The sequence below is a fragment of the Narcine bancroftii genome, chromosome 2 (assembly GCF_036971445.1).
Source record: "Narcine bancroftii isolate sNarBan1 chromosome 2, sNarBan1.hap1, whole genome shotgun sequence".
Classification (NCBI taxonomy): Eukaryota; Metazoa; Chordata; class Chondrichthyes; order Torpediniformes; family Narcinidae; genus Narcine; species Narcine bancroftii.
The window spans coordinates 181459875-181485047 of record NC_091470.1 but is presented as its reverse complement, the minus strand read 5'-3'; the positions used below and the strand labels follow the sequence as shown (position 1 = coordinate 181485047).

Below are 25173 nucleotides of genomic sequence, written 5' to 3'. Positions count from 1 at the left end.
CTCTGCGTCTAAAGCCTCCGCTAATGTTGGAGTTTTATTTCCTTCTACTGCATGAATTAAGTTAATAAATTTACAAATATTGTCTGTTGTTCGTCTTTTTTTAATAAATCCAGTTTGGTCTAGATTTACTATTTTTGGTACATAGTCGGCTAATCTGTTTGCTAATAGTTTAGTTATTATCTTATAATCTGTGTTAAGTAAAGATATTGGTCTATATGAAGCTGGTGCAAGTGGATCTTTCCCTGTCTTTGGTATGACTGTAATTATTGCTGTTTTGCAGGAATCTGGTAAGCTTTGTGTTTTATCAATCTGGTTGATTACTTCCAGGAGGGGAGGAATTAATAAATCTTTAAATGTTTTATAGAATTCTCTTGGGAATCCATCCTCTCCTGGTGTTTTATTATTCAGTATTTTTTTTTATTATCTCTTGTATTTCTACTATTTCAAATGTTTCTATTAATTTATTTTGTTCCTCTATTTGTAATTTTGGTAGTTCAATTTTAGTTAAAAATTCATCTATTTTGTCTTCTTTCCCTTCGTTTTCAGTTTGGTATAATTGTTCGTAGAATTTTCTGAAGTTTTCATTAATCTCCGTTGGATTATATGTGATTTGTCTTTTTTCCTTGATGCCAATACCATTCTCTTAGTTTGTTCTGTCTTAAGCTGCCATGCTAGAATTTTGTGCGTTTTTTCTCCTAGTTCATAATATTTCTGTTTTGTCTTCATTATGTTCTTTTCCACCTTATATGTTTGTAGTGTTTCATATTTTATTTTTTTATCTGCCAATTCTCTTCTTTTAGTTGTGTCTTCCTTCATTGCTAATTCTTTTTCTATATTTGCTATTTCCCTTTCCAACTGCTCTGTTTCCTGATTGTAGTCCTTCTTCATCTTAGTTACATAACTTATTATTTGCCCTCTGATGAACGCTTTCATTGCGTCCCATAGTATAAACTTATCTTTCACTGATTCCGTATTTATTTCAAAGTACATTTTAATTTGTCTTTCAATTAATTCTCTAAAATCCTGCCTTTTAAGTAGCATGGAGTTTAATCTCCATCTATACATTCTTGGAGGGATGTCCTCTAACTCTATTGTTAATATCAGGGGTGAGTGGTCCGATAATATTCTAGCTTAATATTCTGTTTTTCTTACTCTGTCTTGCATACGAGCTGATAACAGGAATAGGTCTATTCTTGAGTAAGTCTTATGTCTACCCGAATAATATGAATATTCCTTTTCCTTTGGGTGTTGTCTCTTCCATATATCCAAAAGTTGCATTTCTTGCATCGATTTAATTATAAATTTGGTTACTTTGTTTTTTCTGTTAATTTTTTTCCCAGTTTTATCCATGTTTGAATCCAAATTAAGGTTGAAATCCCCTCCTATTAGTATGTTCCCTTGTGTGTCTGCTATCTTCAAAAAATTTTCCTATCTAAAATTTCTTTAACCCCACTATCCCCTCCCCTTCCTTAGTTGCCCTTTATCCCTTGTCGGGCAACCACATCTCCCCTCTCCATTTGGATTTTCGAATTCACTCGCAAGCGTCAACTGATTTCACAGTGACCGTAATTCTTCCCCACGCAGCCCCCCCCCCAGAAAAGATTTTAATCTTCATATATAACAAAGGTCACTCTCTTAATTCCCTCCTTACTTCCTTTCTTCCCTTTCTTTCCCTTCTTAGTTCTTACCTATACTCTATTTTTTTATATATACATACACACATACATATAGTTTGTGGTCATTTTTGTTCTTGTTACATGTCTTCATCTCTCTGTCTGTTTTGTAGTTGTTCTGCAAATTTTCGTGCTTCCTCCGGATCCGAGAATAGTCTGTTTTGCTGCCCTGGAATAACTATTTTAAATACCGCTGGGTACTTTAACATAAATTTATAACCTTTTTTCTATAGGATCATTTTTACTGCATTAAACTCCTTCCTCTTCTTCAGGAGTTCAAATCTTATATCTGGATAGAAAATTTTTTTTTGACCTTTGTATTCCAGTGGCTTTTTGTCTTCTCTTATTTTCTTCATTGCTTTCTCCAATATATTTTCTCTTGTTGTATATCTTAGGAATTTTACTAAAATGGATCTTGGTTTTTGTTGTGGCTGTGGTTTAGGGGTTGATGTTCTATGTGCCCTTTCTATTTCTATTTCTTCCTGTAATTCTTGTCTTCCTAGGACCCTGGGGATCCAATCTTTTATAAATTCTCTCATATTCTTGCCTTCTTCATCATCCTTAAGGCCCACTATCTTTATATTATTTCTTCTATTATAATTTTCCATTACATCTATCTTCTGAGCTAACAGCTCTTGTTTCTCTTTAATTTTTTTATTAGATTCTTCTAATTTCTCTTTTAAGTCCTCTACTTCCATTTCTACAACTGTTTCTCGTTCTTCCACCTTGTCCACTCTTTTTCCTATATCTGACATGGCCATCTCTAATCTATTCATTTTTTCTTCTGTACTTTTAATTCTTCTTTTTATTTCACCAAATTCTTGTGATTGCCATTCTTTTACTGATTCCATATATTCTTTTAAAAAAAATCCATTGTCTTGCCCTTCCCTTCTTCTTCCATTTCTCTATGTTCTTCTTCTTCTTCTACCTCTGGGTTGGTCATCTGTTGTTTCCTTGATTTCTTTTTACTCTCTTCTTTCTTGTTCTCGTTGTTTTCTATGTTCTCTTATTCTTGTTGTGCTGTAGCTGTCATTCTCAGTTGTGGAGATCGACTCCTCAGCTGAACCCCCCTCCCGTCAGTAATTTTTTGTCATGCGCATCGCGGTTGTGCACTTTTGCTTGGCTCCGTGAGCCATTTTTGTAGTCCCGAGCTTGGGACTTCGACTGACTTACGGAGCGGGCTTCTCTCTCCGCGGTGGGCCTCCTCGGACAGGTAAGGCCTTCACCTTCTTCTTCCGATGTCTTTTCTTCTTCTCTTCTTCCTGTTGCTTTCGACTTTTCTTTCTTCGCTGCCATTTTCTTCCCACCTTTACTTTCACTTTATTTTAATTTTTGTGTTTGTGCCTTTGTGTTTTCTCTGTTTTTTTTTAAAACTTTTCCGAAGAGGGCTGGAGTTCCCCGACCGGCCACTACTCCATCACGTGACTCCTCGTATGTTGCATTGTTAATGTATTATTATGTGACATTAAAAGAAATCTTCGAACCTTTGAAAGCTGTCGCCACTGCTTCATTCAGCAGAGAATTGCAGATTCACTACCCTCTGTGAGGAGCAGTTGCTTGCCCTTTTTAAATTTAGACATAAAGCGTTGTAACAGGTGATTTCGTCCCATGAGTCTGGCGCCCATTTTACCCCCAATGAAATTACACCACCGCTGTTTTTGAATGGTGGAAGGAAACCGGAAGCCCTGGAGAAAACCCATGCAGATACAGGAAGAACATATAAACTCCTTACAGACAGTGTGTGATTAGAACTCATCCGGTCCAGATTGGTGGCATTATAAAGGCATTGCACTAACCACTATGTCAACCGTGCTGCCCCTCTTCTGTGCCTTCGCAAGATCACAATTCCAGTTGAGGAGACGGCCATTCTTAGAGGATGTGAATGTATGCGACAGATTCGGCCCTGATAATCCAACAGTATCATGGCCACTCTTATTGAGATAAAGCAGTTCAAATGGCAGTCTTGTGTAATAAGGAGGGACTGGAAAGGCTGTGTTAACATCTCTGAAAATCTATCCAAATTTTTACAGGTGTACCATGGAGAGCATCCTGACTGGCCGTGTCACTGTCTGTTATTTACTGTAGGTTCTAGTGAACAGGACAGGAAAAGGGTACAGAGTTGTGAACTCAGCCCGCACCATTGTGGGCATTACTCTTCATTGCATTAAGGACAGCTGCAAAAGGCAGCATCTCAAGAAAGTCGCCTCAATCAAATAGGATCCTCACACCCAGGCCAAGCCCTCTTCACACTGCTGCCATCAGGAAGGAGGTACAGGAGCCCGAGGATGAGCACCCAGCAGCACAAGGACAGCTTCTACCCTCTGCCATCAGATTCCTGGATGGCCCTCGAGGACAAGAAGTCAGTGTGGTCAAGATCACGAGAGAGAAGGTACTTGAGAAGCTAAGTGATCTAATAGTTGATAAGATGGTAATAATCTTCCAGGAATCAATGGTTCTAGTGGACTGGAGGATCGGAAATGCCACTCTTATGTTTAAGAAGCGAGCAAGGCAGCAGAAAGGAAACTGGAGACCTATTAAGCTGGCTTTAGTGGTTGGGAAGCTGTTGGAGTCGATGGTCAAGGATGAGACTATGGAATACGTGGAGATGCATGAAAGGTCAGCATGGTTTCCTTCAAGGGAAATCACGCCTGCCAAATCTATTGCAATGTTTTGAAGCGATCACAAGTAGAATTCATAGGGGAGATTACCAGTGGTGCTCCGCAGTGGTTGGTATTGGGCCTCTTCTTTTATGTGCTATATAAATTATTTGGATTATGGAGTAAATGGCTTTGTTTCTAAATTTGCTGATGTTCCCAAAATAGGTGACAGGGGAGGTTTTGCTGCTGATACCAAAAGGCTGCAGAGAGTCTTGGTTCGATTAGGAGAATGGGCAAAGAGGTGGGAGACGACATAGACGGTTGTAAAGTGTGTAAAGTGTGCAGTCATGCACTTTGGCAGAAGAAATAGATGGGCAGACTATTATGTGCAAGGTGCAGAGAGAGTTGGGTGTCCTGATGCAGGACACCCTAAAGGGTGGCCTCGAAATTGAGTCAGTGCTGAAGGAGGTGAATGCCATGTTGGCGTTCATTTCAGGAGAGAGGATACATGAGCAGGGGTGTAATGTTGATATTCTATAAAGCACGGGTAAGACCTGACTTGGATGCCGTATTTGAGAAAAGACGTGGTTGCGTTGGGGAGGGGGCAGAGAAGAATTCCTCGAATGAGACCAGGAATGAAGGGGTTTGTAATATGAGGAATGATTGTGGGCTCTTGGAATATATTCGGAAGGGTTTAGGATGACGGTAGATGGGGTGGGTGATGAAATGGAGTTGGGAGACTGAGGCAGTGGACTGGCAGACAGAGGAAAGTGTAAATAAAGGGGGTCAAGAGGACGCGAGGTCCAAGTTGAAGGGGTGGGGATGCCAGAGGCAGAACCATGTTGGGTACCATCATTGCTGATAACAGCACAAAATCAGAACAGCAATGAGATAAAAAATAGAGCTTTGAAGAGAGGGAGGAAATGTTATATTTTTGGCACATTAGTAGTTTATTATGACGCAGAGATTGAATGCTACCAGCTCTCATTTATGTGATTGAAATAACCCCGTAACCATTGGCATGACGCAAGAACATGAGAAATAGATACAGGAGTAGGCCTTATCCTGTCTCAAGCCTGTTCTACCACTCAACAAGGACATGGCTGGACTCAGCTCCACTGACCCCTTATTCCCCATAACCTTTAATCTCCACTTCTTCACAAAAATCTGACTCTCTTCATCTATATATATTTAATGAGGAAGCCTCAACTATTGCCCTTGTAAAACCAAAACAGGTGGTTCAGTTGGAAACACAAGAGACTGCAGATGTTGGAATCTGGAACAAAAAACACACTTCTAAACTTTAATGCAGTGTCAACCCTGAATATTCACCATCCATCCCAGTGCCTCCAGAGATGCTACCAGATCTGTTGAAGTCCCCGGCAATTTGCTTTTTGCTCCAGGCAGTTCTCCAATTGCGTTCAACACTTTCATTATAAAACCCTTGAGTGTGGCCTCCTGCATAAGTCACAGAACAACACCCTTTCTTTTGGTTTGGCTGTTCACAGCCTTCCAGAAAGAAACAGCAATGTTGCTTCCAAACTGCTGCTCCTTGGATTCTGGAGAGCGAGAGAGAGTTCTGTTGTTGTTTACACTTTTGTCAGTTGCACATCATCTTGTCCTTTTGATTGTGCCTTCATTTAGGCCTTCGAAATAACACCCCCTCAGTCCTCGTGCAATGGGTCAGTTTGTCTCATCATAGATCCTCCATTTTGTTCACTACACCCTTCTGCCAGTCAAGGGCTCGTGCGAATGGTGAAAGTTGCTGGTAATACAATCTAAATTATATCCCCTCTCAGCTGCATGGTCCTCATTGCATGTTCTAAAGTTGTTAATATATTATTGTGAGAGATGAGTAAACTTGACATAAAAATATGAAAGATGGGGAAACTAGTACAGACACATGGAATGATGGATTAAACCAGTATGAACAGGCTAAGCATGGAAATTAGAATGCAGGAAGCAGAGTCAGCCTCTGTAAGATAAGAATCTTCGACAGGATCAGTGAGGCCACGGTATGAATAAGATAAGGAGAGGTAAGGAATAATAGAATGTAGGAAGTTGAGATAGTCTGGATGAGATAAGGGTCTCCTAGCCCTAGACAGAAGTACCAAGTTCTACATATATAATTAGTAAGCCATACACAGATTTATCAAGTTATGCATATTTAATTAGTAAACCCTAGACAGGATTAGCGAACTCTGCATATGAAGGGACAGTAGCTCTGAGAGTTGGAAAGGTGTGAATAAGGACAATGGGGATAATGACATGAGAAGACACCGACAGGATATCCCCTGGTCCTCCAAGTCCACTGAAACTGCACATAGGCAGGAAGGATTGCCTATGCCAAACCCATCCAGGGGGCAGAAGAATGTAAGGGGGAGGGTATTCTGATACTGAAATTCACTGTATAAAAGTTGGGTGAGCCCTAGTGTATGTGTGTATTCCCAGGGTAAGGGGAAGCACCCAACTTTGCATTGTTGTAAAATAAATGTTCTTTGTTCTCAATTTTTGTCTCAAGCAATTTCTGTTAAGGTACTTCTATTTCTAACAAACGGGGTCTCGTCCGGGATCACACTCCCTCCACTGACAGAGTGCCCGACGACGAGAGTAGGTGCACCCCAGCTGATTCAGCTGGACTCACGGACGACGGGTGGCTGGTCAGTGGAAGAAGCGAGTGATATCCGAGAAGAGGCATTGAGAACAAACGACGGGAGAATGTTAAGGAAGCGCGATAAGAGTAGCTACTGGATCTGGTAAGAGAAATTTTTATACCTGTCAGTATGGGAGGTATGGGCAGTAAGAAAGAGAATCCTAGTGAAGGATTGGATGATCAGATAACCAAACAGAGTCCGTTAGGAGTAATGTTATCTGACTGGGGTTCGGGGAGAACCCGGGGAAAAGACAAACTTATCATGATTAAGTACTGTTGTCTGGAATGGGATAAAAGCCCTATTAAAGGGAGCTCGGTATATTGGCCGAGGCTCGTATCCGAGGATGACTGGATGTGTCAGGAACTGAACAAGAATCAAAGGGATAACATTGAAAGCAGGGAATAGGCAGATTGCTGGCTCAGAGGATCGGTTGACGAACTGGTCCTGAAAGAAAAGAGAAGTGAGGACAAGAGAGATGAGGAACCTCTTGTACCTGGAACACAAGGATGGGATGTGTTACATACCCTTCCTCAAGAGAATAGGGGTTCGCAAAGTATTAGATTGCCTCCACGGTCGACAAGAGACAGAGGCAATGGTAGTTTTGAGCAGAGTGAGAACCTACTGGAAGAAACTGTGAGTCAGTTTCTGAAGAGCAGGATTTCAGAAATAATAAGCTAGAAGTTAGCTGGATGAGACCCCTACGGGAGGTTCCCGTGGGAGTGGGTCTCGGTTTTGTAAATGTGCCCTTGACCACTACGGAGGTGTGTAATTTTAAGAAGGAAGTGATTTCCCTGATAGAGGATCCCCAGGGATGTGCTGAACAATTGGATCAATTGTTGGGACCAAATATATATGAATTAGCGGCTATATTTAGGACTCTGTTTACCCTGGATGAGCGTGGAATGATTCGCCAGGCAGGGATTAGAGTCTGGGATCGGGATCACCAAGGGGGACCAGATGCGGTACCTGGAGAAGCTAAATTCCCCTTGGCTAGACCTAATTGGGATAAAAATACCAATGATGGTCGGGTATTAATGGAAGAGTATAGGGTTAATCTGATTAAAGGAATCAGGGAATCTGTTCCGAAGGGACAGAACTTTAAAAAGGCATTCGAAGTTCCTCAGGGACCCGAGGAGACCCCCTCAGCATTTTTGAATAGATTGCATACGGCTATACAGCAATATGGGGGTCTGGATATAGAATCCCCAGCAGGGGAACAATTAGTACTAACGAGTTTCGTTACAAATTCAGCCCCAGACATAAGGAGGAAATTACAGAAAATTGAGAATTGGCATGAGCAGGGAATAACCCAGCTTCTACAAATTGCGCAAAAAGCCTTTGTACAGAGATCTGAGGATAAGCAGAAGGGAAAGGCTAAGATTTTAATGCAGCAAGGAAAAGGTAGGGACTGTGTGCCAGCTCCTAGACATTGGGAGAAGTGCCGGGAGTGGGAGAGTAGAGACCAGAGATAATTTCATAAATCACGACTTCTCACTTCAGTCACTGACCAATATTGATTAAAATTCATGCTAAAATTTAAATGTCATAAATGATCGTTTATCCATACTGTAGAATGAGCAAATTTAACTACCAGTTAATTCCAATTTATGAAATAAATTGTATTCAAATGTGATTTTGCACAGGGAGTACCTGAGAGTTGAGTGATGTTATAACATTTGTAGGGAGAAATGTTTGCACAAATAGGGTGAGTTCTATACATCTTAACTTTAAGTGTATGTGAGATAAAGAAAGGATCTGATGTGTAAAGTGGCTGGATCAGCCAGTTGAAGGGGGAGTGTGCATGTCCCTTTAAGCACGTTGTGGCTCTAATGAATTGTATGCTGTTCACTTGAAACTGAGGCTCCAGGCTCCTCTCTTGCAGTTAGAGGTATGGAGCCCTCTCAATAGATTTAGTACACATTCAGCAGTCAAGGTCCGTGAGCTTAAAAGATCGCCCACCTCTGGAGAATAAAGAAACCTCTGGGGAATCCAATAAGTTGATGATTGATTTCTCTGGTGCATTTTCCTCTGGAGTGAAACTCATGCCTCAGCACAATTTCTCTGTATTGCCGCTGAAATTTAGTTCTGGAATATGATTTAATTAGTGGCATAGTTCAGAACAATTGGGTGCATAGGCATAACAATATCATTAATAGCTCACAGATCTTGTACCAGATGCTATTCAGTACATCTTGACTTAAGGACTGGAGAAATTGGCATGTTAGAAGGGCACCAATATTTCTTGATTCAATAATAACCCGACAAGCTCCAGGATTCATGTAGTAGAACTCTAAGTGGAATATAATAAAAACTAGACTGTACTTAAATGATTGTGTGTGCAATCCTCATAAGTACATATTTTGAATGCTTTCGGTGCTGGTTTTTACAGGTTGTTTGAAATAAGGCCAGCTCCTGTGGGCTGTGGTGCAAGGCATTTAATGTTTAAACTACAATAGCGATGTTAAATAATCGTTAAATTCGTTGCCGTCTGCAGTAACAAAGACATGTCTTATTCCCACTCGGCAATTTTTAAAATAAATTCATTTCAGAATACAGTTAATATCACTCGCCGAATCGTTATGGCTAATGGTGTAATTTTCAAATACGAAGCGATCTTGATGGATAGGGATGATCTGACTCTGACTACAAGTAGAGAACATAATCCAGCAGCCTTTTTAGTCTCTCCAAGCTCTGCCAACACCATCAATGAGTTAGAGCATATATGCTTGGAGGTGATAGACCTGCAGACTAAGATTAGAGAGGATTTTAGTGATGAGCCTTTACAGGAGAGAGAACGATGGTTTATTGATGGCTCTTCCCGCTGTATTGATGGCACTCGCTATAGTGTAGTGGATGGGAAAGAGGGAGTAGTTATTGAAGCCGGTCGCCTTCCCGGTCACTGGTCAGCCCAGTCTTGCGAATTATATGCCCTCTGTCGAGCTCTCCAAGGTCTGGAAAGTAAGGTGGGCACAATCTACACAGATTCAAAATACGCTTTTGGGGTAGTGCACACCTTTGGGAAAATCTGGAAGGAGCGGGGAATGATAACGGGAAAAGGACAGAAATTGATGCATGAGAACCTAATTGTCCAATCCTTGGAGGTTCTTATGTTACCTGAAGAAATAGCTGTGGTTCATGTACGGGGTCATCAAACTGGTGACAGCCCTGAAGCACAGGGCAACAGACAGGCAGATGCAGCTGCTAAACAGGCTGCGCTCACTGCGAAAGTGGACATGCAGCTGTTACTCCCCATCCCACAGGAGCTTAAAAAGACTCCCATCTTTTCACGAGAAGAGGAGGTTTATATGAGGGATCAGGGGATGCGTCAAACTAGTGATGGGTTGTGGTGGACAGCCGAAGGACGCCAAGTGCTGAACAAAGCATTGGCACAGCAAATTTTTGACCAGCTCCACCAACAGACACACTGGGGAGCCCATGCACTTGTCGACACTTTTGTACGCTCCTTTCATTGTTCGGGTGTATACACTGTAGCCAAGCAGAGTACTAAAATGTAGTTGAATTAATCATTAAAAATAGCAAATAGATTGCAGAATTGTGTATATTTTACGACTGTCCACTGTAAATGTATTAATCTCAGAGTTACTTATATCTTCATTTATAAGATATTACAGTGCATTAGACTACATTGCTTGTCTTTGGCAAATCAAAGCGTTGACTCATTCTCCCTGATCCCCATTTACAAATATCCCAGAGATTTACACATTCTTTGTGTGCAGCATCCACCTCAGAGAAATTGTGCAGACCAGAGGGAGACCAACAGGAGGCACAACAGAAGAGGTGACTTGATATGATCACTTCCATTGCAGAGGTCAGTGTCACAGCAGCTAGTCTTGAATGAGACTACTTGTCCTAAAACATTTTGTTCGAAGTTTACGTTACACTGGTTAGGTGAAGTGCACCCAGCATTATAAATTTTAATGTTATCTATAAAAAAAAGAATATAGAGTTAAATCATTACTGTGTTAGTTGCTTCAACACCATCTTCCCCCCAAGAACACTTCTACAACTCAAATCAATTTATTCAAAAAGTTACAGACTGACGTGAATAAAAAAGACTGCAGATGCTGGAGCCATAAAACATTGCAGCACAGAAATAGGCCTTTTGGCCCTTCTGGTCTGTGCTGAACTATTTTCTGCCTAGTGCCACTGACACACACTCAGATTATAGACCTCCATCCATGTACCTATCCAAATTCATCTTAAATGTTAAAATTGAGCCTGTATTCATCACTTCATCTGGTAGGTCTTTCCACACGCCCATCACCCTCTTTGTGAAGATGTTCCCCCTAAACTTTTCCCCTTTCACTCATAACCCATATCCTCAACAACCTAAAGCCAACCAAAATTTATTGTGTGTATATATCCCTCATAATTTTAAATACCTTTATCAAATCTCCCTTCATTCTTCTACACTCCAGGGAACAAATCTGTTTAACCTATCTCTGTAACTCATTTTCTTGAGGTCCGGGCAACATCCTAGGAAATATTCTCTGCACTCTTTCAATCTTATTGATATCTTTCCTGTAGTTAGGTAACCAAACTGCACACATTACTCCAAATCTGGCCTCAGCAATGTCTTGTACAACTTTACCATAACATCCCAACTCCTATACTCAGTACTTTGATTTATGAAGGCCAATAGCCAAAAGCTCTCTTTACAATTTTATCTATCTTTTAAGCCACTTTCAGGGAACTATGTATCTGTTTTCCCAGATCCCACTGTTTTACCACACTACTCAGTGGCCTACTATTTACCGCATATGTCCTTCAAAAATGCAACACCTCACACTTGTCTACATCGATTCTGCCATTGTTCAGCTATTTTTCCACTTGATCCAGATTTCTGCTAACTTTGAAAACATTTCTTGCTGCCCACAACACCTCCAATCTTTGTGTCATCTGCAAACTTGCTGATCTAATTCATGACGTTATCATCCAGACCATTGACATAGATGACAAACAACAATGGTCATCAACAAACACTAATCCCTGAGGCACATCACTAGTCACAAGCCTCCAGTCTGAGAAGTAATCATTCACCGTCATTCTCTGGCTTTCTCCATATAGCCAATGTCGACTCCAGTTTACCACCTCACCATGAAAACCAAGCATGTGAACCTTTCTGACTAACTTCCCATCTAGGACCTTGTTAAAGGTCTTACTAATGTCCATATTGACAACAGTCACAATCTTACCTTCATCAACGCTCCTGGGAACCTGCTCAAAAAAAACTATCACATTGGTTAAACATGAGTTACCATGTACATAGCCATGTTGATTATCCCTAATCATCCCTTGGCTATCAAAATACTTGTATATCCAATCTCTTTAAACACCTACTACTGATGCCAGGCTCACCAGCTTATAATTTCCAGGGTTACTCTTGGAGCCATTTTTAAACAATGGAACACCTGAGCAACCCTCCAATCATCTGGCATCAGACCTATGGCTAAGGACATTTCAAATATTTCTGCCAGGGCCCCTGCCATTTCAACACTAGCCTCCCTCAAGGTCTGAGGGAATATCCTGTCAGGCCCTGGGGATTTATTCACCCTTATTTGCCTTAAGGCAAGCACCTCCTCCTCTTTAACCAGTATCGTTCATGACTTAACTGCTGGTTTTCCTCATTTTCCTTGACTCCGTGCCAGTTTCCTGATGTAGAAAATCCATTTAAGATCTCAATCTCTTTCGGCTCCATACATAAATGACCACTTTGATCTTCAAAGGGACCAATTTTTTGCCTTACTATTTTTTTGCTTTTAATATACCTGTTGAAACCCTTAGGATTTTCCTTCAATTGTCCGCCAAAGCAACCTCGTATTTTCTTTTGGTCTTCCAGATTTCTTTCACGTTTTTTCTTGCATTTGTGATACTCCTCAAGTATCTCATTTTCCCCATGTGGCCTATACCTGCTGTATACCTCTTTTTTACTCAAACCAGATCCCCATTGTTCCTCAAAAACCAAGATTCCCCACTCCTGTTAGCTTTGCCTTTAATATTAACAGGAACGTACAAACTCTGCACTCTCAAAAGTTCAACTTTGAAGGTCCTCCACTTACCTCGCACACTCTTGCCAGAAAACAACTGATCCCAATCCACAGATTCTAGATCCTTTCTTATTTCCTCAAAATTGGCCTTTCTCCAATTGCGAACCACAACTCGAGGTCCAGACCTATCCTTCTTTCTAACTAACTTGAAACTAATAGCATTATTATCACTGAACCCTAAATGTTTCCCCACACATACTTCTGTCACATGTTCTATCTCGTTCCCTAATAGGAGTATCACACTCTGTCTAGTTGTTACCTCTATATATTTATTTTAAAAACTTTCCTGGACACGCTTGACAAACTCCCAAGCTATTCAGCCTTTTTGTGGTATGGGAGTCCCAATCAATATATGGAAAGTTAAAATCTCCTACTATTACAACCTTGTGTTTCCTGCAGTTGCCTGTTATCTATCTACAGATTTTTTTCGATGATTATTGGGCCGTCTATAATAAAACCCTATGAGTGGGGTCATACTTTTCCCATTCCTCAGCTCCACCCATATAGTCTCAGTAGATGAGCCCTCTGGTCTGTCCTACCTGAGCGCAGATGTGATATTTTCCTTGATGAGCAATGCCACTCCTCCCCTTTTCATCCTCTACTCTCTATTGCATCTGAAACAACGGAAGCTCTGAACAATGAGCTGGCAATCCGGCCTCTCCTGCAATCAAGTTTCACTAATAGCCACAAATGTCATAATTCCACATACTAATCCACCTTCTAATCTTGTCTGCCTCTCTCACAATACATCTTGCTATGAAATAGATGAGTTTTTTTGAGGAAGTGACAAAAAATGTGGATGAAGGTAGAGCGGTGGATGTGATCTATTTTGATTTTAGTAAGGCTTTTGATAAGGTTCCACATGGAAGGTTAGTAAAGAAAGTTCAGTCACTAGGAATTAGTAGAGAGATTGTGACATGGGTTCAGAGGTGACTGGGAGATAGACAGCAGAGACTCATGGTGGATAACTGTCTCTTTGTCTCTTTGGCTTGGCTTCGCGGACGAAGATTTATGGAGGGGTAAATGTCCACGTACCTGTGACAAGTGGGGTGCCTCAGGGATTGGTTGTTGTTTATCATTTATTGTTTATCCCTTGTTGTTTATCATTTATATTAATGATTTAGAGGAGGGTGTGGTTAACTGGTAAGGCAAATATGCGGATGATACGAAAATACGGGAAGTGGTGGATAGTGAGGTGGATTTTCTTGGATTACAGAAGGATTTGGTTTGTTTGGAAGAGTGGGCTGAAAGATGGCAGATGGAATTCAATGTAGACAAGTGTGAGGTGTTGCATTTCGGTAAAAATAACCAGAATAGGACATATACAATTAAGGGGAAGACATTGAGGCATGCAGAGGAGCAAAGGGACCTGGGGGTTATGGTACAGAGTTCACTGAAGGTTGATTCCCATGTAGACAGGGTGGTTAAGAAGGCATAGGTTATACTGGCCTTTATAAATCATAGTATAGTGTATAGGAGCTGGGAGGTGATGCTGCAGCTGTTTAAGGCATTGGTGAGGCCAGGCTTGGAGTATTATGCTCAGTGCTGGTCTCCAAATTATAGAAAGGATATAGATAAGCTGGAGAGGGTGCACACAAGGTTTACCAGGATGTTGCCTAGCTTGCAGCATCTGGATTACAGGGAGAGATTAAGGATAATTGGACTTTATTCATTGGAACGTAGACGACTGAGAGGGCACTTGATAGAAGTTTTTAAATTATGAAAGGAACAGATAGACTAGACATCAACAGACACTCTCCCCTGAGGGCAGGGGAGTTTGGAACAAGAGGCCATGAGTTAAGGGTAAGGGGGCAAAACTTTAGGAGAAATATTAAAGGTGGCTTTTTCACTCAGCAAGCAGTGGAAGAATGGAATGATCTTCCGAATGAGATAATGGCGGCAGGGTGCCTTCTGTCTTTTAAGAGAAGGTTGGTTGTGTACATGGAGGTGAGGGGTTCGGAGGGTTATGGGCGGTGAGTGGGAGGTTTGAGCTAGCGGAGTTGTTCTCGTGAACCGGTGCGGACACGAAAGGCCGACATGGCCTGTTTCCGCTCGAACCTGAGAACATTTCCACCATGTACAACCTCTTTGGCTTCTAACGAAACCTGCAATTTTCACATAATGTTTTCCCTTCTCAACTCCCTATCTACTCTGGCCTTCTGTCTGCTTCCAAACCCCCCTGAAGATCTAGTTTAAATCCCCCGGAGCAGCACCAGCAAACATTCCCACAAGGATATTAATCCCCTTCCAGTTCTGATGCAAACAACCCTCCCTGGGAGAGAGCCCAATGATCCAGAAACATGAAGCCTTTCCTCTAGCACCAGGTCTTTAGCCACATTAAGCTACATTATCCTATTTATAACCTCATTAGCATGTAGCAATCCTGAGAACACATCCCTGGAGTTGCCTAACTTCCTGAACTCTCTCTGCATGATCTATCTACGTCATTGGTCCCTATGTGGACCACGACATCTGGCTGCTCATCCTCCCACCTGAGAATGCCATGAACTCAATCAGAGATATATCAGACCCTGGCACCAGGGAGGCAAATACCATCTAGGATTCTCAATATCTTCCACAGAAACACTTATCTGTTCCCTTAACTATGGAATCTTCTTTCACTACAGCTCGCCTCTTCTCCTCCCTTCCCTTCTTTGCCACAAGACCAGACTCCATGCCAGAGACCTGATCACCATGGCTTATACCTGGTAGGTCGTTTCCACCCCAACAGTATTCAAAATGGTGTCATTATTATTAAGAGGAACAGCCAGAGGGGTGCCCTGCAATGCCTGTTCATTCCTTTCCCTCTCCTGACTGTCACTCAGCTACCTCCTCCTGCATCCTAGGTGTAATAGCAACCCTGATATTCCTGTCTATCAGCCCCTCAGCCCCCCAAATAATCCAGAGTTCATCCAGCTCCAATTCCTTAACTTGGTTTGTCAGGAGCTACAGCTGGATTCACGTCTCGCAGATGAAGTCACCAGAGATACCGCTGGCTCTCCTGACTACAAGAGAAGTATTCCCCTGCCTTGCCTGCCATTCCCCCTGTCTATGACTAGAAGAAAAAGATATTTGAGGTAAATATGAACCTGTGCTTACCTGCTGTATCCTTTTTGTTCCTCAAATAGGGCAGATTGTACTTTTTCAACTCCTGTACCACCACTTCAGCCCTACTTGTCTGTCTCAGATCACTCCCTCGATGACCGTTCCGCTACACAGTCCCTCACTTTTATAGTGATGCTTGGGTAACCTGACCTCAATTGTCCAATCAGCTTCTTTTATGTTAGAAGAAGTCAGCAGGGCTTGAGGAGCCCATAGGTGGTAAAGATATCGAGCCAACGAATCGGGTCTAGCCTTTCGGTAACTAGCAGATTCTGAAAACTAGAGCAACCCACAAAAGGCTAGAGGAGCTCAAAGGCTGAGAGGGACATGGGTGAAATGCAAAAAAATGGGATGTTTGGTTGGCTTGATCAAGTGGGCCAGTCTTGGTGCTGTAGAACTCCGACTGCATAAATCGCTGTCGGACAGTGAGTCCAAGATCTCCAGTGAGATGGGTCATTTGGAGCATGCCATTTGTGTGAGATACTTATTTAGAAATACGCTAACAGGCCCACAGTCCCGAACCGACCAAATACACCTGTTATTCTAATTACCCTATTATCTTGTACATCTTTGGAATGTGGGGGAAAACCCTCTCAGGTCACAGGGAGAACATTCAAACTCCTGACAGAGAGTGACAGATTTGAACCTGGGTCGCTGGCTCTGTCATAGCATTCCATTAACCATCCCGCCCCAAATCCTTTTACCTGTTACTACGTGTTTAATGTGCAGTCCAAGCCACCAAGAAAATCACCAAGAGGGCCTTGATGAAACCATATCTGGAGTATTGTGTACTTTTTGATTTCTTGGGCTGAGAAAGATGTGCTTACCTCAGAATGAGTGAAGCAAAGATTCACCAGACTGATTATTGCGAGAGAAGGTTTGTCACACTAAGTGTGATTCTTGTACTCCATCTGGGCACCCTTCACCCTCACAGTTCAACCCACCACTGAGTCTCTCTCTCTCTTTCTCTCTCTCTCTCTCTTTCCCTATCCCTCTGTCTCTTTTCGTCCAACACCCCACTCCCCTTCTATGTCGACTCAAAGAGCTACCCTATCCCAATCAACTCAGCTTTTTAAAAAATCTTCTACCCTCTCATCTATATCCATCTACGACAATCTACCTGCTAGTCCACACACCTCCTCCTATCCCTTCCTCTCTCCTCTACTCACCCAACCCTTTATTCAGGCATTTACCTTTTTGGTCATGATGGCAGACTGAGGCTCAAATCATTCTATAGACCAGCTTTTACCATACTTGGGCCTGATGGTGAGTCAGTGGTTGAATGGTGGGCTGCACAGATTTTTCGGCAGTGGTAGACCGAGGTGGGGGAGGGGTTGTCGGCAGTGGCTGACCGGGAGTGGGGAGGGGATGGAGGTGGCACTGTATGGATAAATTAAGATCACGGGCTGGATACCTGGTCCGCGGCCTTTGTGCCTGTGGGCTAGATAAATTTCGATCATGGGCCATAGGTTGCCCATCACTGCTATAGATGCTGCATGACTTGCTGAGTTTCTTCAGCATTTTTGTGTATTTCACTTCAATCACAGCATCTGCCATCTCTCCTGTTTATCACCAGTGGCCAGTGGTAGCTTTTTCAGAAGATCAATGGCTACCTGGATCTTAAATGTCCTATAATGACACAAGCAAATTCATAGCTGTTTTCTCTGTCTATTATGGGAAGAATTATGGCTGCAAAAGTACCATTTTCAGCCATGATGTCTGGAAAAACAATCATTAAAGCATGCACTTGGCTGTCAAACTCATATTGGTCCTTACCTGCATTGGCAACTTCAAGGGAACACAACTGGTCAGGTTCCGTGCAGTTCATGCTGTTACTGATACATTTTGTCTCTGATGAAGTACAGAAGAAACATCGCAAACAGTCACCTGGACATCGAGAGAAGGTGGGAGATCAGGTTGAATGAGAAATGCTTTCAATTGTTTTGGTTTTGAAAAAGAACATCACTTGCTTCAAGAGGGCATCATCAATCATCCCAGAGCCCAAGAAGACCAGGGTGAGCTGCCTCAATGACTATCACCCAGTAGCATTGGCATCTACTGTAATTAAATGCTTTGAGAGATTGATCATGGGCAGAATTAATTCTCACCTAAGCAAACACCTGGACCCAGTGCAATTTACCTGTCACCACAATCGTTCCACGACAGATGTAATATCACTGGCTCTCTTCTCAGCCCTGGATCACCTGGACACCACCAACATTTACATTCCATTTCCAGTCTGATATATCCACCCATGGTCTCCTCTTCTGTCAAAATGAGGCCACACTCAGGTTGGAGGAGTGGTACGAGCCCAGAGGACCCCAAAACCCAGCAGCAATAGATATTCACCAAGACAAATTATTACTTAAACAAAAGTTGCTTTTAATTATCTTTAAACATGAAAACAAATCACACTTTAACTTATCACTATTGACTTAACTAACCTAACTTAACCCCCTTCTAATTCTAAGAACACGTGTATGTAATGTGTGTGTAAGTTTAGAAAAGTTCTTTGATTCACAGTCCAATCTCACTTCTCATTCCTCCAAGTTCACTGGTTGCAGGCAATTCTTAAACTGTGCACAGAATTTAACATGTATAAAGTTCACCAGGCTTTGGTGCTTGAAAGGTAAATTGTTACCACTCAAGAAGGTTCTTGTCAGTTTTCAGATAGAGATTTGTTGTATGCTGTTCACCAACAACTGATTCCTTTTCAAACAGCCACTTCAGTGTCTTGCCAAAAAAACTTGCCCCTTCAGGGTTCTCCAGATAATAATCTCTTTCTTTTAGGTCACCACAGATTTCCTTTCTGTTTCTCTTATTTCAAGTGAAACATTAGACAGCCAGTCTTCTCCTCTTGCATGAACCACACGGGCTTTGACCATGGTAAACCAAGCACTCACAACCCATCTTCCAAATGGGGTTTTCCACAAGCTTATCATTTTGTCCTGTTCCAGTCCCAGTTGCTGCTGCTGACTGTAAACTGAAGAACTGTCTATCTCTTTCTCTCTCCCTGAGAGAGAAAGCCTGTTTTACTCTCTCTGCATGCAAAACCCTCCAGATAATCTATGGCTCCGACAATCTCTTTCATCTGTTCCCTTTTTGTAAACAACAATCCATTATTGGTCTTTTGGGCACTCTCCAAAGCTTTTGCAAAGACTGTTGGCCCCAACATGTCAAGCATGAGCAGAGCTCCAGTATTTTAAATAAGATCTTTTAATAATGTTTGTATTGACCTACACTAAAAGCCCAGCCCCATTTTATCTCCCAAAAACATATCTATATTATTTCACAAGAGCAACACCTTACATTCCGTCTGGGTAGCCTCCAATCTGATGACATGAACATTGATTTCAACTTCTGTTAACCCCATCCCCATTCCCTTTCTTCCCACCCCCACCCCCTCTTACCCCATCCTCTTCCCTCCTTTCCCTCTCACTTTTCCTCCCAACCTCCCCTCCTTGCCACCTCTGCTTCCACTCCCCCCAACTTCATTTCTCATAGACATTCTTTCCTATGATTCTCTCCCTCTATCCTTTTAGCCAATCTCAGGACTCCCCCCCCCCTCCTTCTCTCCCTCCAGCCTTTCACTAGTCTCAACCTCCCCCACACCCTTTTAAATCTCTTAACATTCTTTCTTCTTCTTAATAAAGCAGCATAAATAATTGGGGAAACACAGAAGCCTGCTGATGCTGGAACCCTGAACAAACAATGAGAAGCTGGGACGAGGTGAGGGTTGGGGTTTCAACAGGTCAGGAGGCATCAGTGAGCAAGCTTGTTCCACTGTTTAATTATACTGTGACCAACGGTCTTTCATACCATTCCCCAACCCTTCAAGTGCAGTGAAGGGGGATTGCATTGCCATCCTGTAAGCCTACAGCAGAATAAAACACAGAGCAGAGTTGAGTGAAAGTGAGAGAAGGTCAACATTATTTCACTTGTGTGATGGAAAAAAAATGGTGGCAGATCCACGGAGTGCAGAGACACAGCGCTCCTGTGGGGTTCCACCTGCCCATTCCAACTGCCGTCAACTCCGCACAGGCTTTTAATGGCCCGTTAAAGCAGCCGATGGTAGATTTATTTAATATTCCACGACCACGGGTGTGCATCCGAGATTGCAGCGCCCATGATTGGCAGCGGCCACGAGGAGTTACATTCTCCGGGGAAGCAGAGAACTATTGCAGGGCACCAGAAAATGAGGAGGGAGAAGCAAAGGAGACGACCCCTGAAACGGTGACTACGGCAGCGGACCAGTGAGGGGTTCTGTAGCTGAAGGAACCACACAGGCGGCGGGCGGGCTGCTGGTAATTCGAGGTGGGACTGTGGGCTGCTAGAAACTGCAAAGGGACTTGCACCAGATTTTAGACTGCTGGAGACTGACTCAAAACTGACTGAGCAGGTTCCTGATATTGAAACTAGGATGCTGAAGGGTTCCTAATCATAGCGGAGGTTCCAATCGGAGCTAGGGTTGCCGATGTTTCGGACTGGACTCTGTGGCTGCAGAGGCTGCGGTAGCACGAGAGGTGAATCCACGGATATTTGGTGTCTCTGGGAGGGACCCTCTTTTGCTTCTCTTTCTTTGACTGTAAGAGGCACTTCAGGCAATTTCTGTCGATTCTGAATCTCTGTCTTACAGTAGAAAAAAACAAGTTTGTGTAATATTACACTGTTTTTACTGCAACAATAAATTAAATCTTGAATCTTGACATATAGCACAGCAACAGGCCCTTCCTGAGCTCGAGCCGCCCATGAAGACTGATTAACATTACCTCTATTGTTATAAATTATAATTCTGTCCGAGCACTAACATCGACTTATCCCATTTCCATTAGCCACACACCCCATCTCTCCCCTTACCCTATCCTCATTTCTCTTTTCCTCTTGCTCTATCTCTCTTTCCCTCTGTCCCCTTCAGGGAAGATTTACTAGAATGATAACAGGAATGAAAGGGTTACTATATGAATGCTCTTGGACTGCAGTTGTTGGGGAAGCAGAGGAAATGAAACAGTTGGCGCAGACTCAATACGCTGAAGGGCCAGACTGTCTTGCACAATTCTAAGCATCGGTGTGTGACCAAGTTCATGGGATAGTTCCCGAACAGAGATTTGAATATGCCTGAGCTTCAAGTCAATTCACTGACATTAGTTATACTGAATACAGTGTTTCCAGTTGGCAGAAGGCAGTTGTGAGTAATATTACATGTTCTGTACTTTTATATGACAACCTGGAAAGTCATCCTGTTATCTTCCAAAAACTTGTTGGTCTTTCAGCACACCGACATGCCGGGACTAGCACAATATAGGCTCCAGGATTATGTGCTGAGGCATAAATGTGAGGCTCGGTGCATCCAATGCAAAATGTCGATGAGGAAGGACCACAGTCCAGATGATAGAGTCCTTCCACTACAGGACATTTGAGGGGCTGAGACTACTGACAAAACCGTCTCAAACAACAGTTACCCTGGGTGGGGGCACATTAGTTAATGCTACAATGTACAGTAACAGGTAAGAGGTGGATACGAGTGAGAGGGTAGAGGAGAAGCTGAGAAGTGACAGGGGGAGAGGACAGAGGGCATAATGGCCCAAGGGCCAGTTCCTGTGTGATACCGTTCGATGTTCTGCAACTCTTACCGCAATCAAAAATATCTCATTGAAGATAATGCTTGAGAGAGATGTTTAAAAATTATTTTCTTACCTTGAGAGACACAGAAAATGAGACCGCATCCAAGAAGCAGGAGGTACCTCACGGTTTGCATTGTCCACCAGGATTGGAGAACGGCAGATCGTACTGAAAACTTCAATCACTTCTGACAAATGCTCGAGTGGAGCAGAAGTATAAGGGTGCAGGGTGGAGTCAAAGAATTAATTTATGTACAGTTCCACCACCCCCATAAACATACTCCCCTTGGCCCTTCACTCTGAGCTGTCATCACCTTGTAAACTGTTGGGGTTGTTCTGTTGGTTTCTTTTTCATCCATCTCTGGGCAAAATCGCTTGGAAATATTTCACCTCCAAATAATGTGGTCCCTTGTGGAACAATGGTTTTCAAACTCTTTCTTTCCACCCACATCCCATCATAAGTATTCCCTATGCCTTAGGTGCTCTGTGATTAGTAAGGGATGGCTTAAGGTGGGATGTGAGTGGGAAGAAAAAGTTTGAAAATCACTGTTGTAGAACACAAACAATAGGAGCAAGAGTCGGCCGTCAGGCCATCCAAGCCTGGTCATTCATCATTCAATAAGACGACAACGGTGGGAACACTGTCTGTAAGGAGTCTGTACGTTCTCCCTGTGTCTGCGTGAGTTTGCTCCAGTTTCCTCCCACTGTTCAAAAATAGAAACATACCTGGGGTGAAAGTTAATGAGGTTTATATTGGGCAGCACAGACTCATGGGTTGTATGTCTAAATTTTTAAAAATTACACACACACACACACACACACATTCTACCCATGCCTGTGGGGTTTCCTCAATGTGCTCCGGTTTCCTCTCCCCCTTCAAAACCTTTGGGGCTTTGTCAGTTAATTGGTGTATTTGGGTGGCACAATCCCGCGGGCCGGAAGGACCTGATATCGTGATGTACGTCTAAATTTACAATTTAAATGGAGAACAAATGTAGCAATGCAAAGTGATGTAGTAGAGAGATGGAAGTCTTTTAAAGATCAGATTTTGAGAGTGCAAAAGCTTTATGTTCCTGTTAGGTTAAAAGGAGGGGCAAAAGGTTTGAGAGAGCCGTGGTTTTCAAGGAATATTGGAAACTTGGTTCGAAGAAAAAGGGAGGCGTACATTAGATATAAGAAGCATGGAGTTAAGGAGATGTTTGAAAGATACATTGAATGTAAGAGGAATCTTAAGAGAGGAATTAGGAAAGCTAAAAGAAGGTACGAGAAAACTATGGCAAGCAGGGTGAAAACTAATCCAAAAGAGTTCTACAAATATGTTAATGGTAAGAGGAAAGCTAGAGACAAAATTGGTCCCTTAGAAAATCAGAGTGGAAAACTGTGTGTGGAACCTAGAGAAATGGGGGAGATATTGAACAGTTTCTTTTCTTCGGTATTCACTAAGGAGAAGGATATTGGGAGATGTGGGATAAAAAAAGCAAATTGGGTAAATATGGGGAATATAGAGATTACAAAAGATGTAGTTTTAAGGCTTTTGAAGAATATAAAGGTGGATAAGTCTCCGGGACCAGACGGGATCTTCCCCAGGACATTGAGAGAAGTGAAGGAGGAAATAGCAGAGGCTCTGGCGGTAATTTTCCAAATGTCATTAGATATGGGGATAGTGCCGGAGGATTGGCGCATTGCGCATGTGGTTCCGTTATTTAAAAAGGGTTCAAGGAGGAAGCCTGGCAACTATCGGCCTGTAAGTTTGACGTCTGTGGTAGGTAAATTAATGGAGAAAATTCTTAGAGATAGTACTTATAAACATCTGGATAGACAGGGTCTGATCAGGAGCACTCAACATGGATTTGTGGGAGGAAGGTCATGTTTGACCAATCTGATTGAATTTTTTGAAGAGGTGACTAGGAATGTGGATGAGGGTAGCGCAGTGGATGTTGTCTATATGGACTTCAGTAAGGCCTTCGATAAGGTACCACATGGAAGGTTAGTTAGGAAGGTGCAGTCTTTAGGTATAAATTTTAAGATAGTCAAATGGATTGAACATTGGCTGAAAGGGAGAGGCCAGAGAGTGGTAGTGGAAAATTGTCTGTCAGGTTGGAGGCCGGTGATCAGTGGTGTGCCTCAAGGATCTGTATTGGGCCCATTGTTGTTCGTTATATACATTAATGATCTAGATGATGGGGTGGTGAATTGGATTAGTAAGTATGCAGACGATACTAAGATAGGTGGAATAGTGGATAATGAAGAAGGTTTTCAAGGATTGCAGAGGGATTTGGGCTGCTTAGAAAAGTGGGCTGAAAAATGGCAGATGGAATTTAATGCTGATAAGTGTGAGGTGCTTCATTTTGGTAAGAAGAATCAGAATAGGACATATGTGGTAAATGGGAGAGCATTGAGGAATACAGAAGAGCAGAAAGATTTAGGAGTGACGGTACATCGTTCCCTGAAGGTAGAAACTCACGTGAATATGGTGGTGAAGAAGGCTTTTAGTATGTTGGCCTTTATCAATCATTGCATGGAATATAGGAGTTGGGAGGTGATGTTGAGATTGTATAAGACGTTGGTGCGGCCTAATTTGGAATTCTGTGTGCAGTTCTGGTCGCCTAATTATAGGAAGGATATAAACAGAGTGGAGAGAGTCCAGAGAAGGTTTACCAGAATGTTGCCTGGGTTTAAGCATCTGGAGTATGGGGAGAGATTGGACAGATTGGGTCTTTATTCTTTGGAGCGTAGAAGGTTGAGAGGGGATTTGATAGAAGTATTTAAGATTATGAAAGGGATAGACAGAATGGATGTGGATAGACTATTTCCGTTAAGAGGAGGAAAGATTAAAACAAGAGGACATGAGTTAAGGATTAAGGGGCAGAGGTTTAGAGGTAACATGAGGGGGAACTTCTTTACTCAGAGAGTGGTAGCTGTGTGGAATGATCTTCCGGGAGAAATAGTGGCGGCGGAGTCAATTGTATTATTTAAGAAAAGGTTGGACAGGTATATGGATGACAAGAAGATGGAGGGTTATGGGCATTGTGCAGGGAGGTGGGACTAGAAAGGGGTGTTTGGTTCGGTGCAGACTAGAAGGGCCTAATGGCCTGTTTCTGTGCTGTAATTGTTATGAAATGTAGAGATCTGGCACTAAGGTGGGTGGGGGTGGGGGGAAAGACTCAGAATGGGGCTCCTTTCATAAATAATTTATTTTGAATAAAGTTTATTTCCGGAGGAATAGCAGGGATGTAACGTTGAGACTCTATATACCCTGGTGAGACGTCACTTGGAGTTCTGTGTACAGTTTTGGGTGCCTTATTTGAGAAAAGACGTGCTGGCATTGGAGAGGGTCCAGAGAAGATTTACTAGATGATACCATGAATAAAAGGCTTAGCACATAAGGAACATTTGTCTGATCTTCAACTGTAGTCATTTAAATACAGAATGATGAGAGCTTGAAGAACTGAATGCTGGAT

At 42.5% G+C, this 25173-nt stretch overlaps 1 protein-coding gene across 3 annotated transcripts in view; it reads right to left on the bottom strand.

Moving 5' to 3' along the window:
• Window positions 1–9344: 9344 nt before the first annotated feature.
• The window catches only part of LOC138754726 (lymphocyte antigen 6A-2/6E-1-like), an 87866-nt gene continuing 72037 nt past the window's right edge, over window positions 9345–25173 (bottom strand). For 2 of the 3 annotated variants that reach the window (XM_069919477.1, XM_069919479.1), the window contains 2 exons: window positions 17871–17981; window positions 9345–10869 (listed from right to left, as the gene is read on the bottom strand). In XM_069919477.1, coding sequence (XP_069775578.1) covers window positions 10670–10869; window positions 17871–17981 — 311 coding nt within the window. In that variant the 3' untranslated portion in view covers window positions 9345–10669. Of the gene's footprint in view, window positions 10870–17870; window positions 17982–21788; window positions 21930–25173 lie in introns of those variants that run through there. The other variant, XM_069919478.1, reaches the window with a different exon arrangement.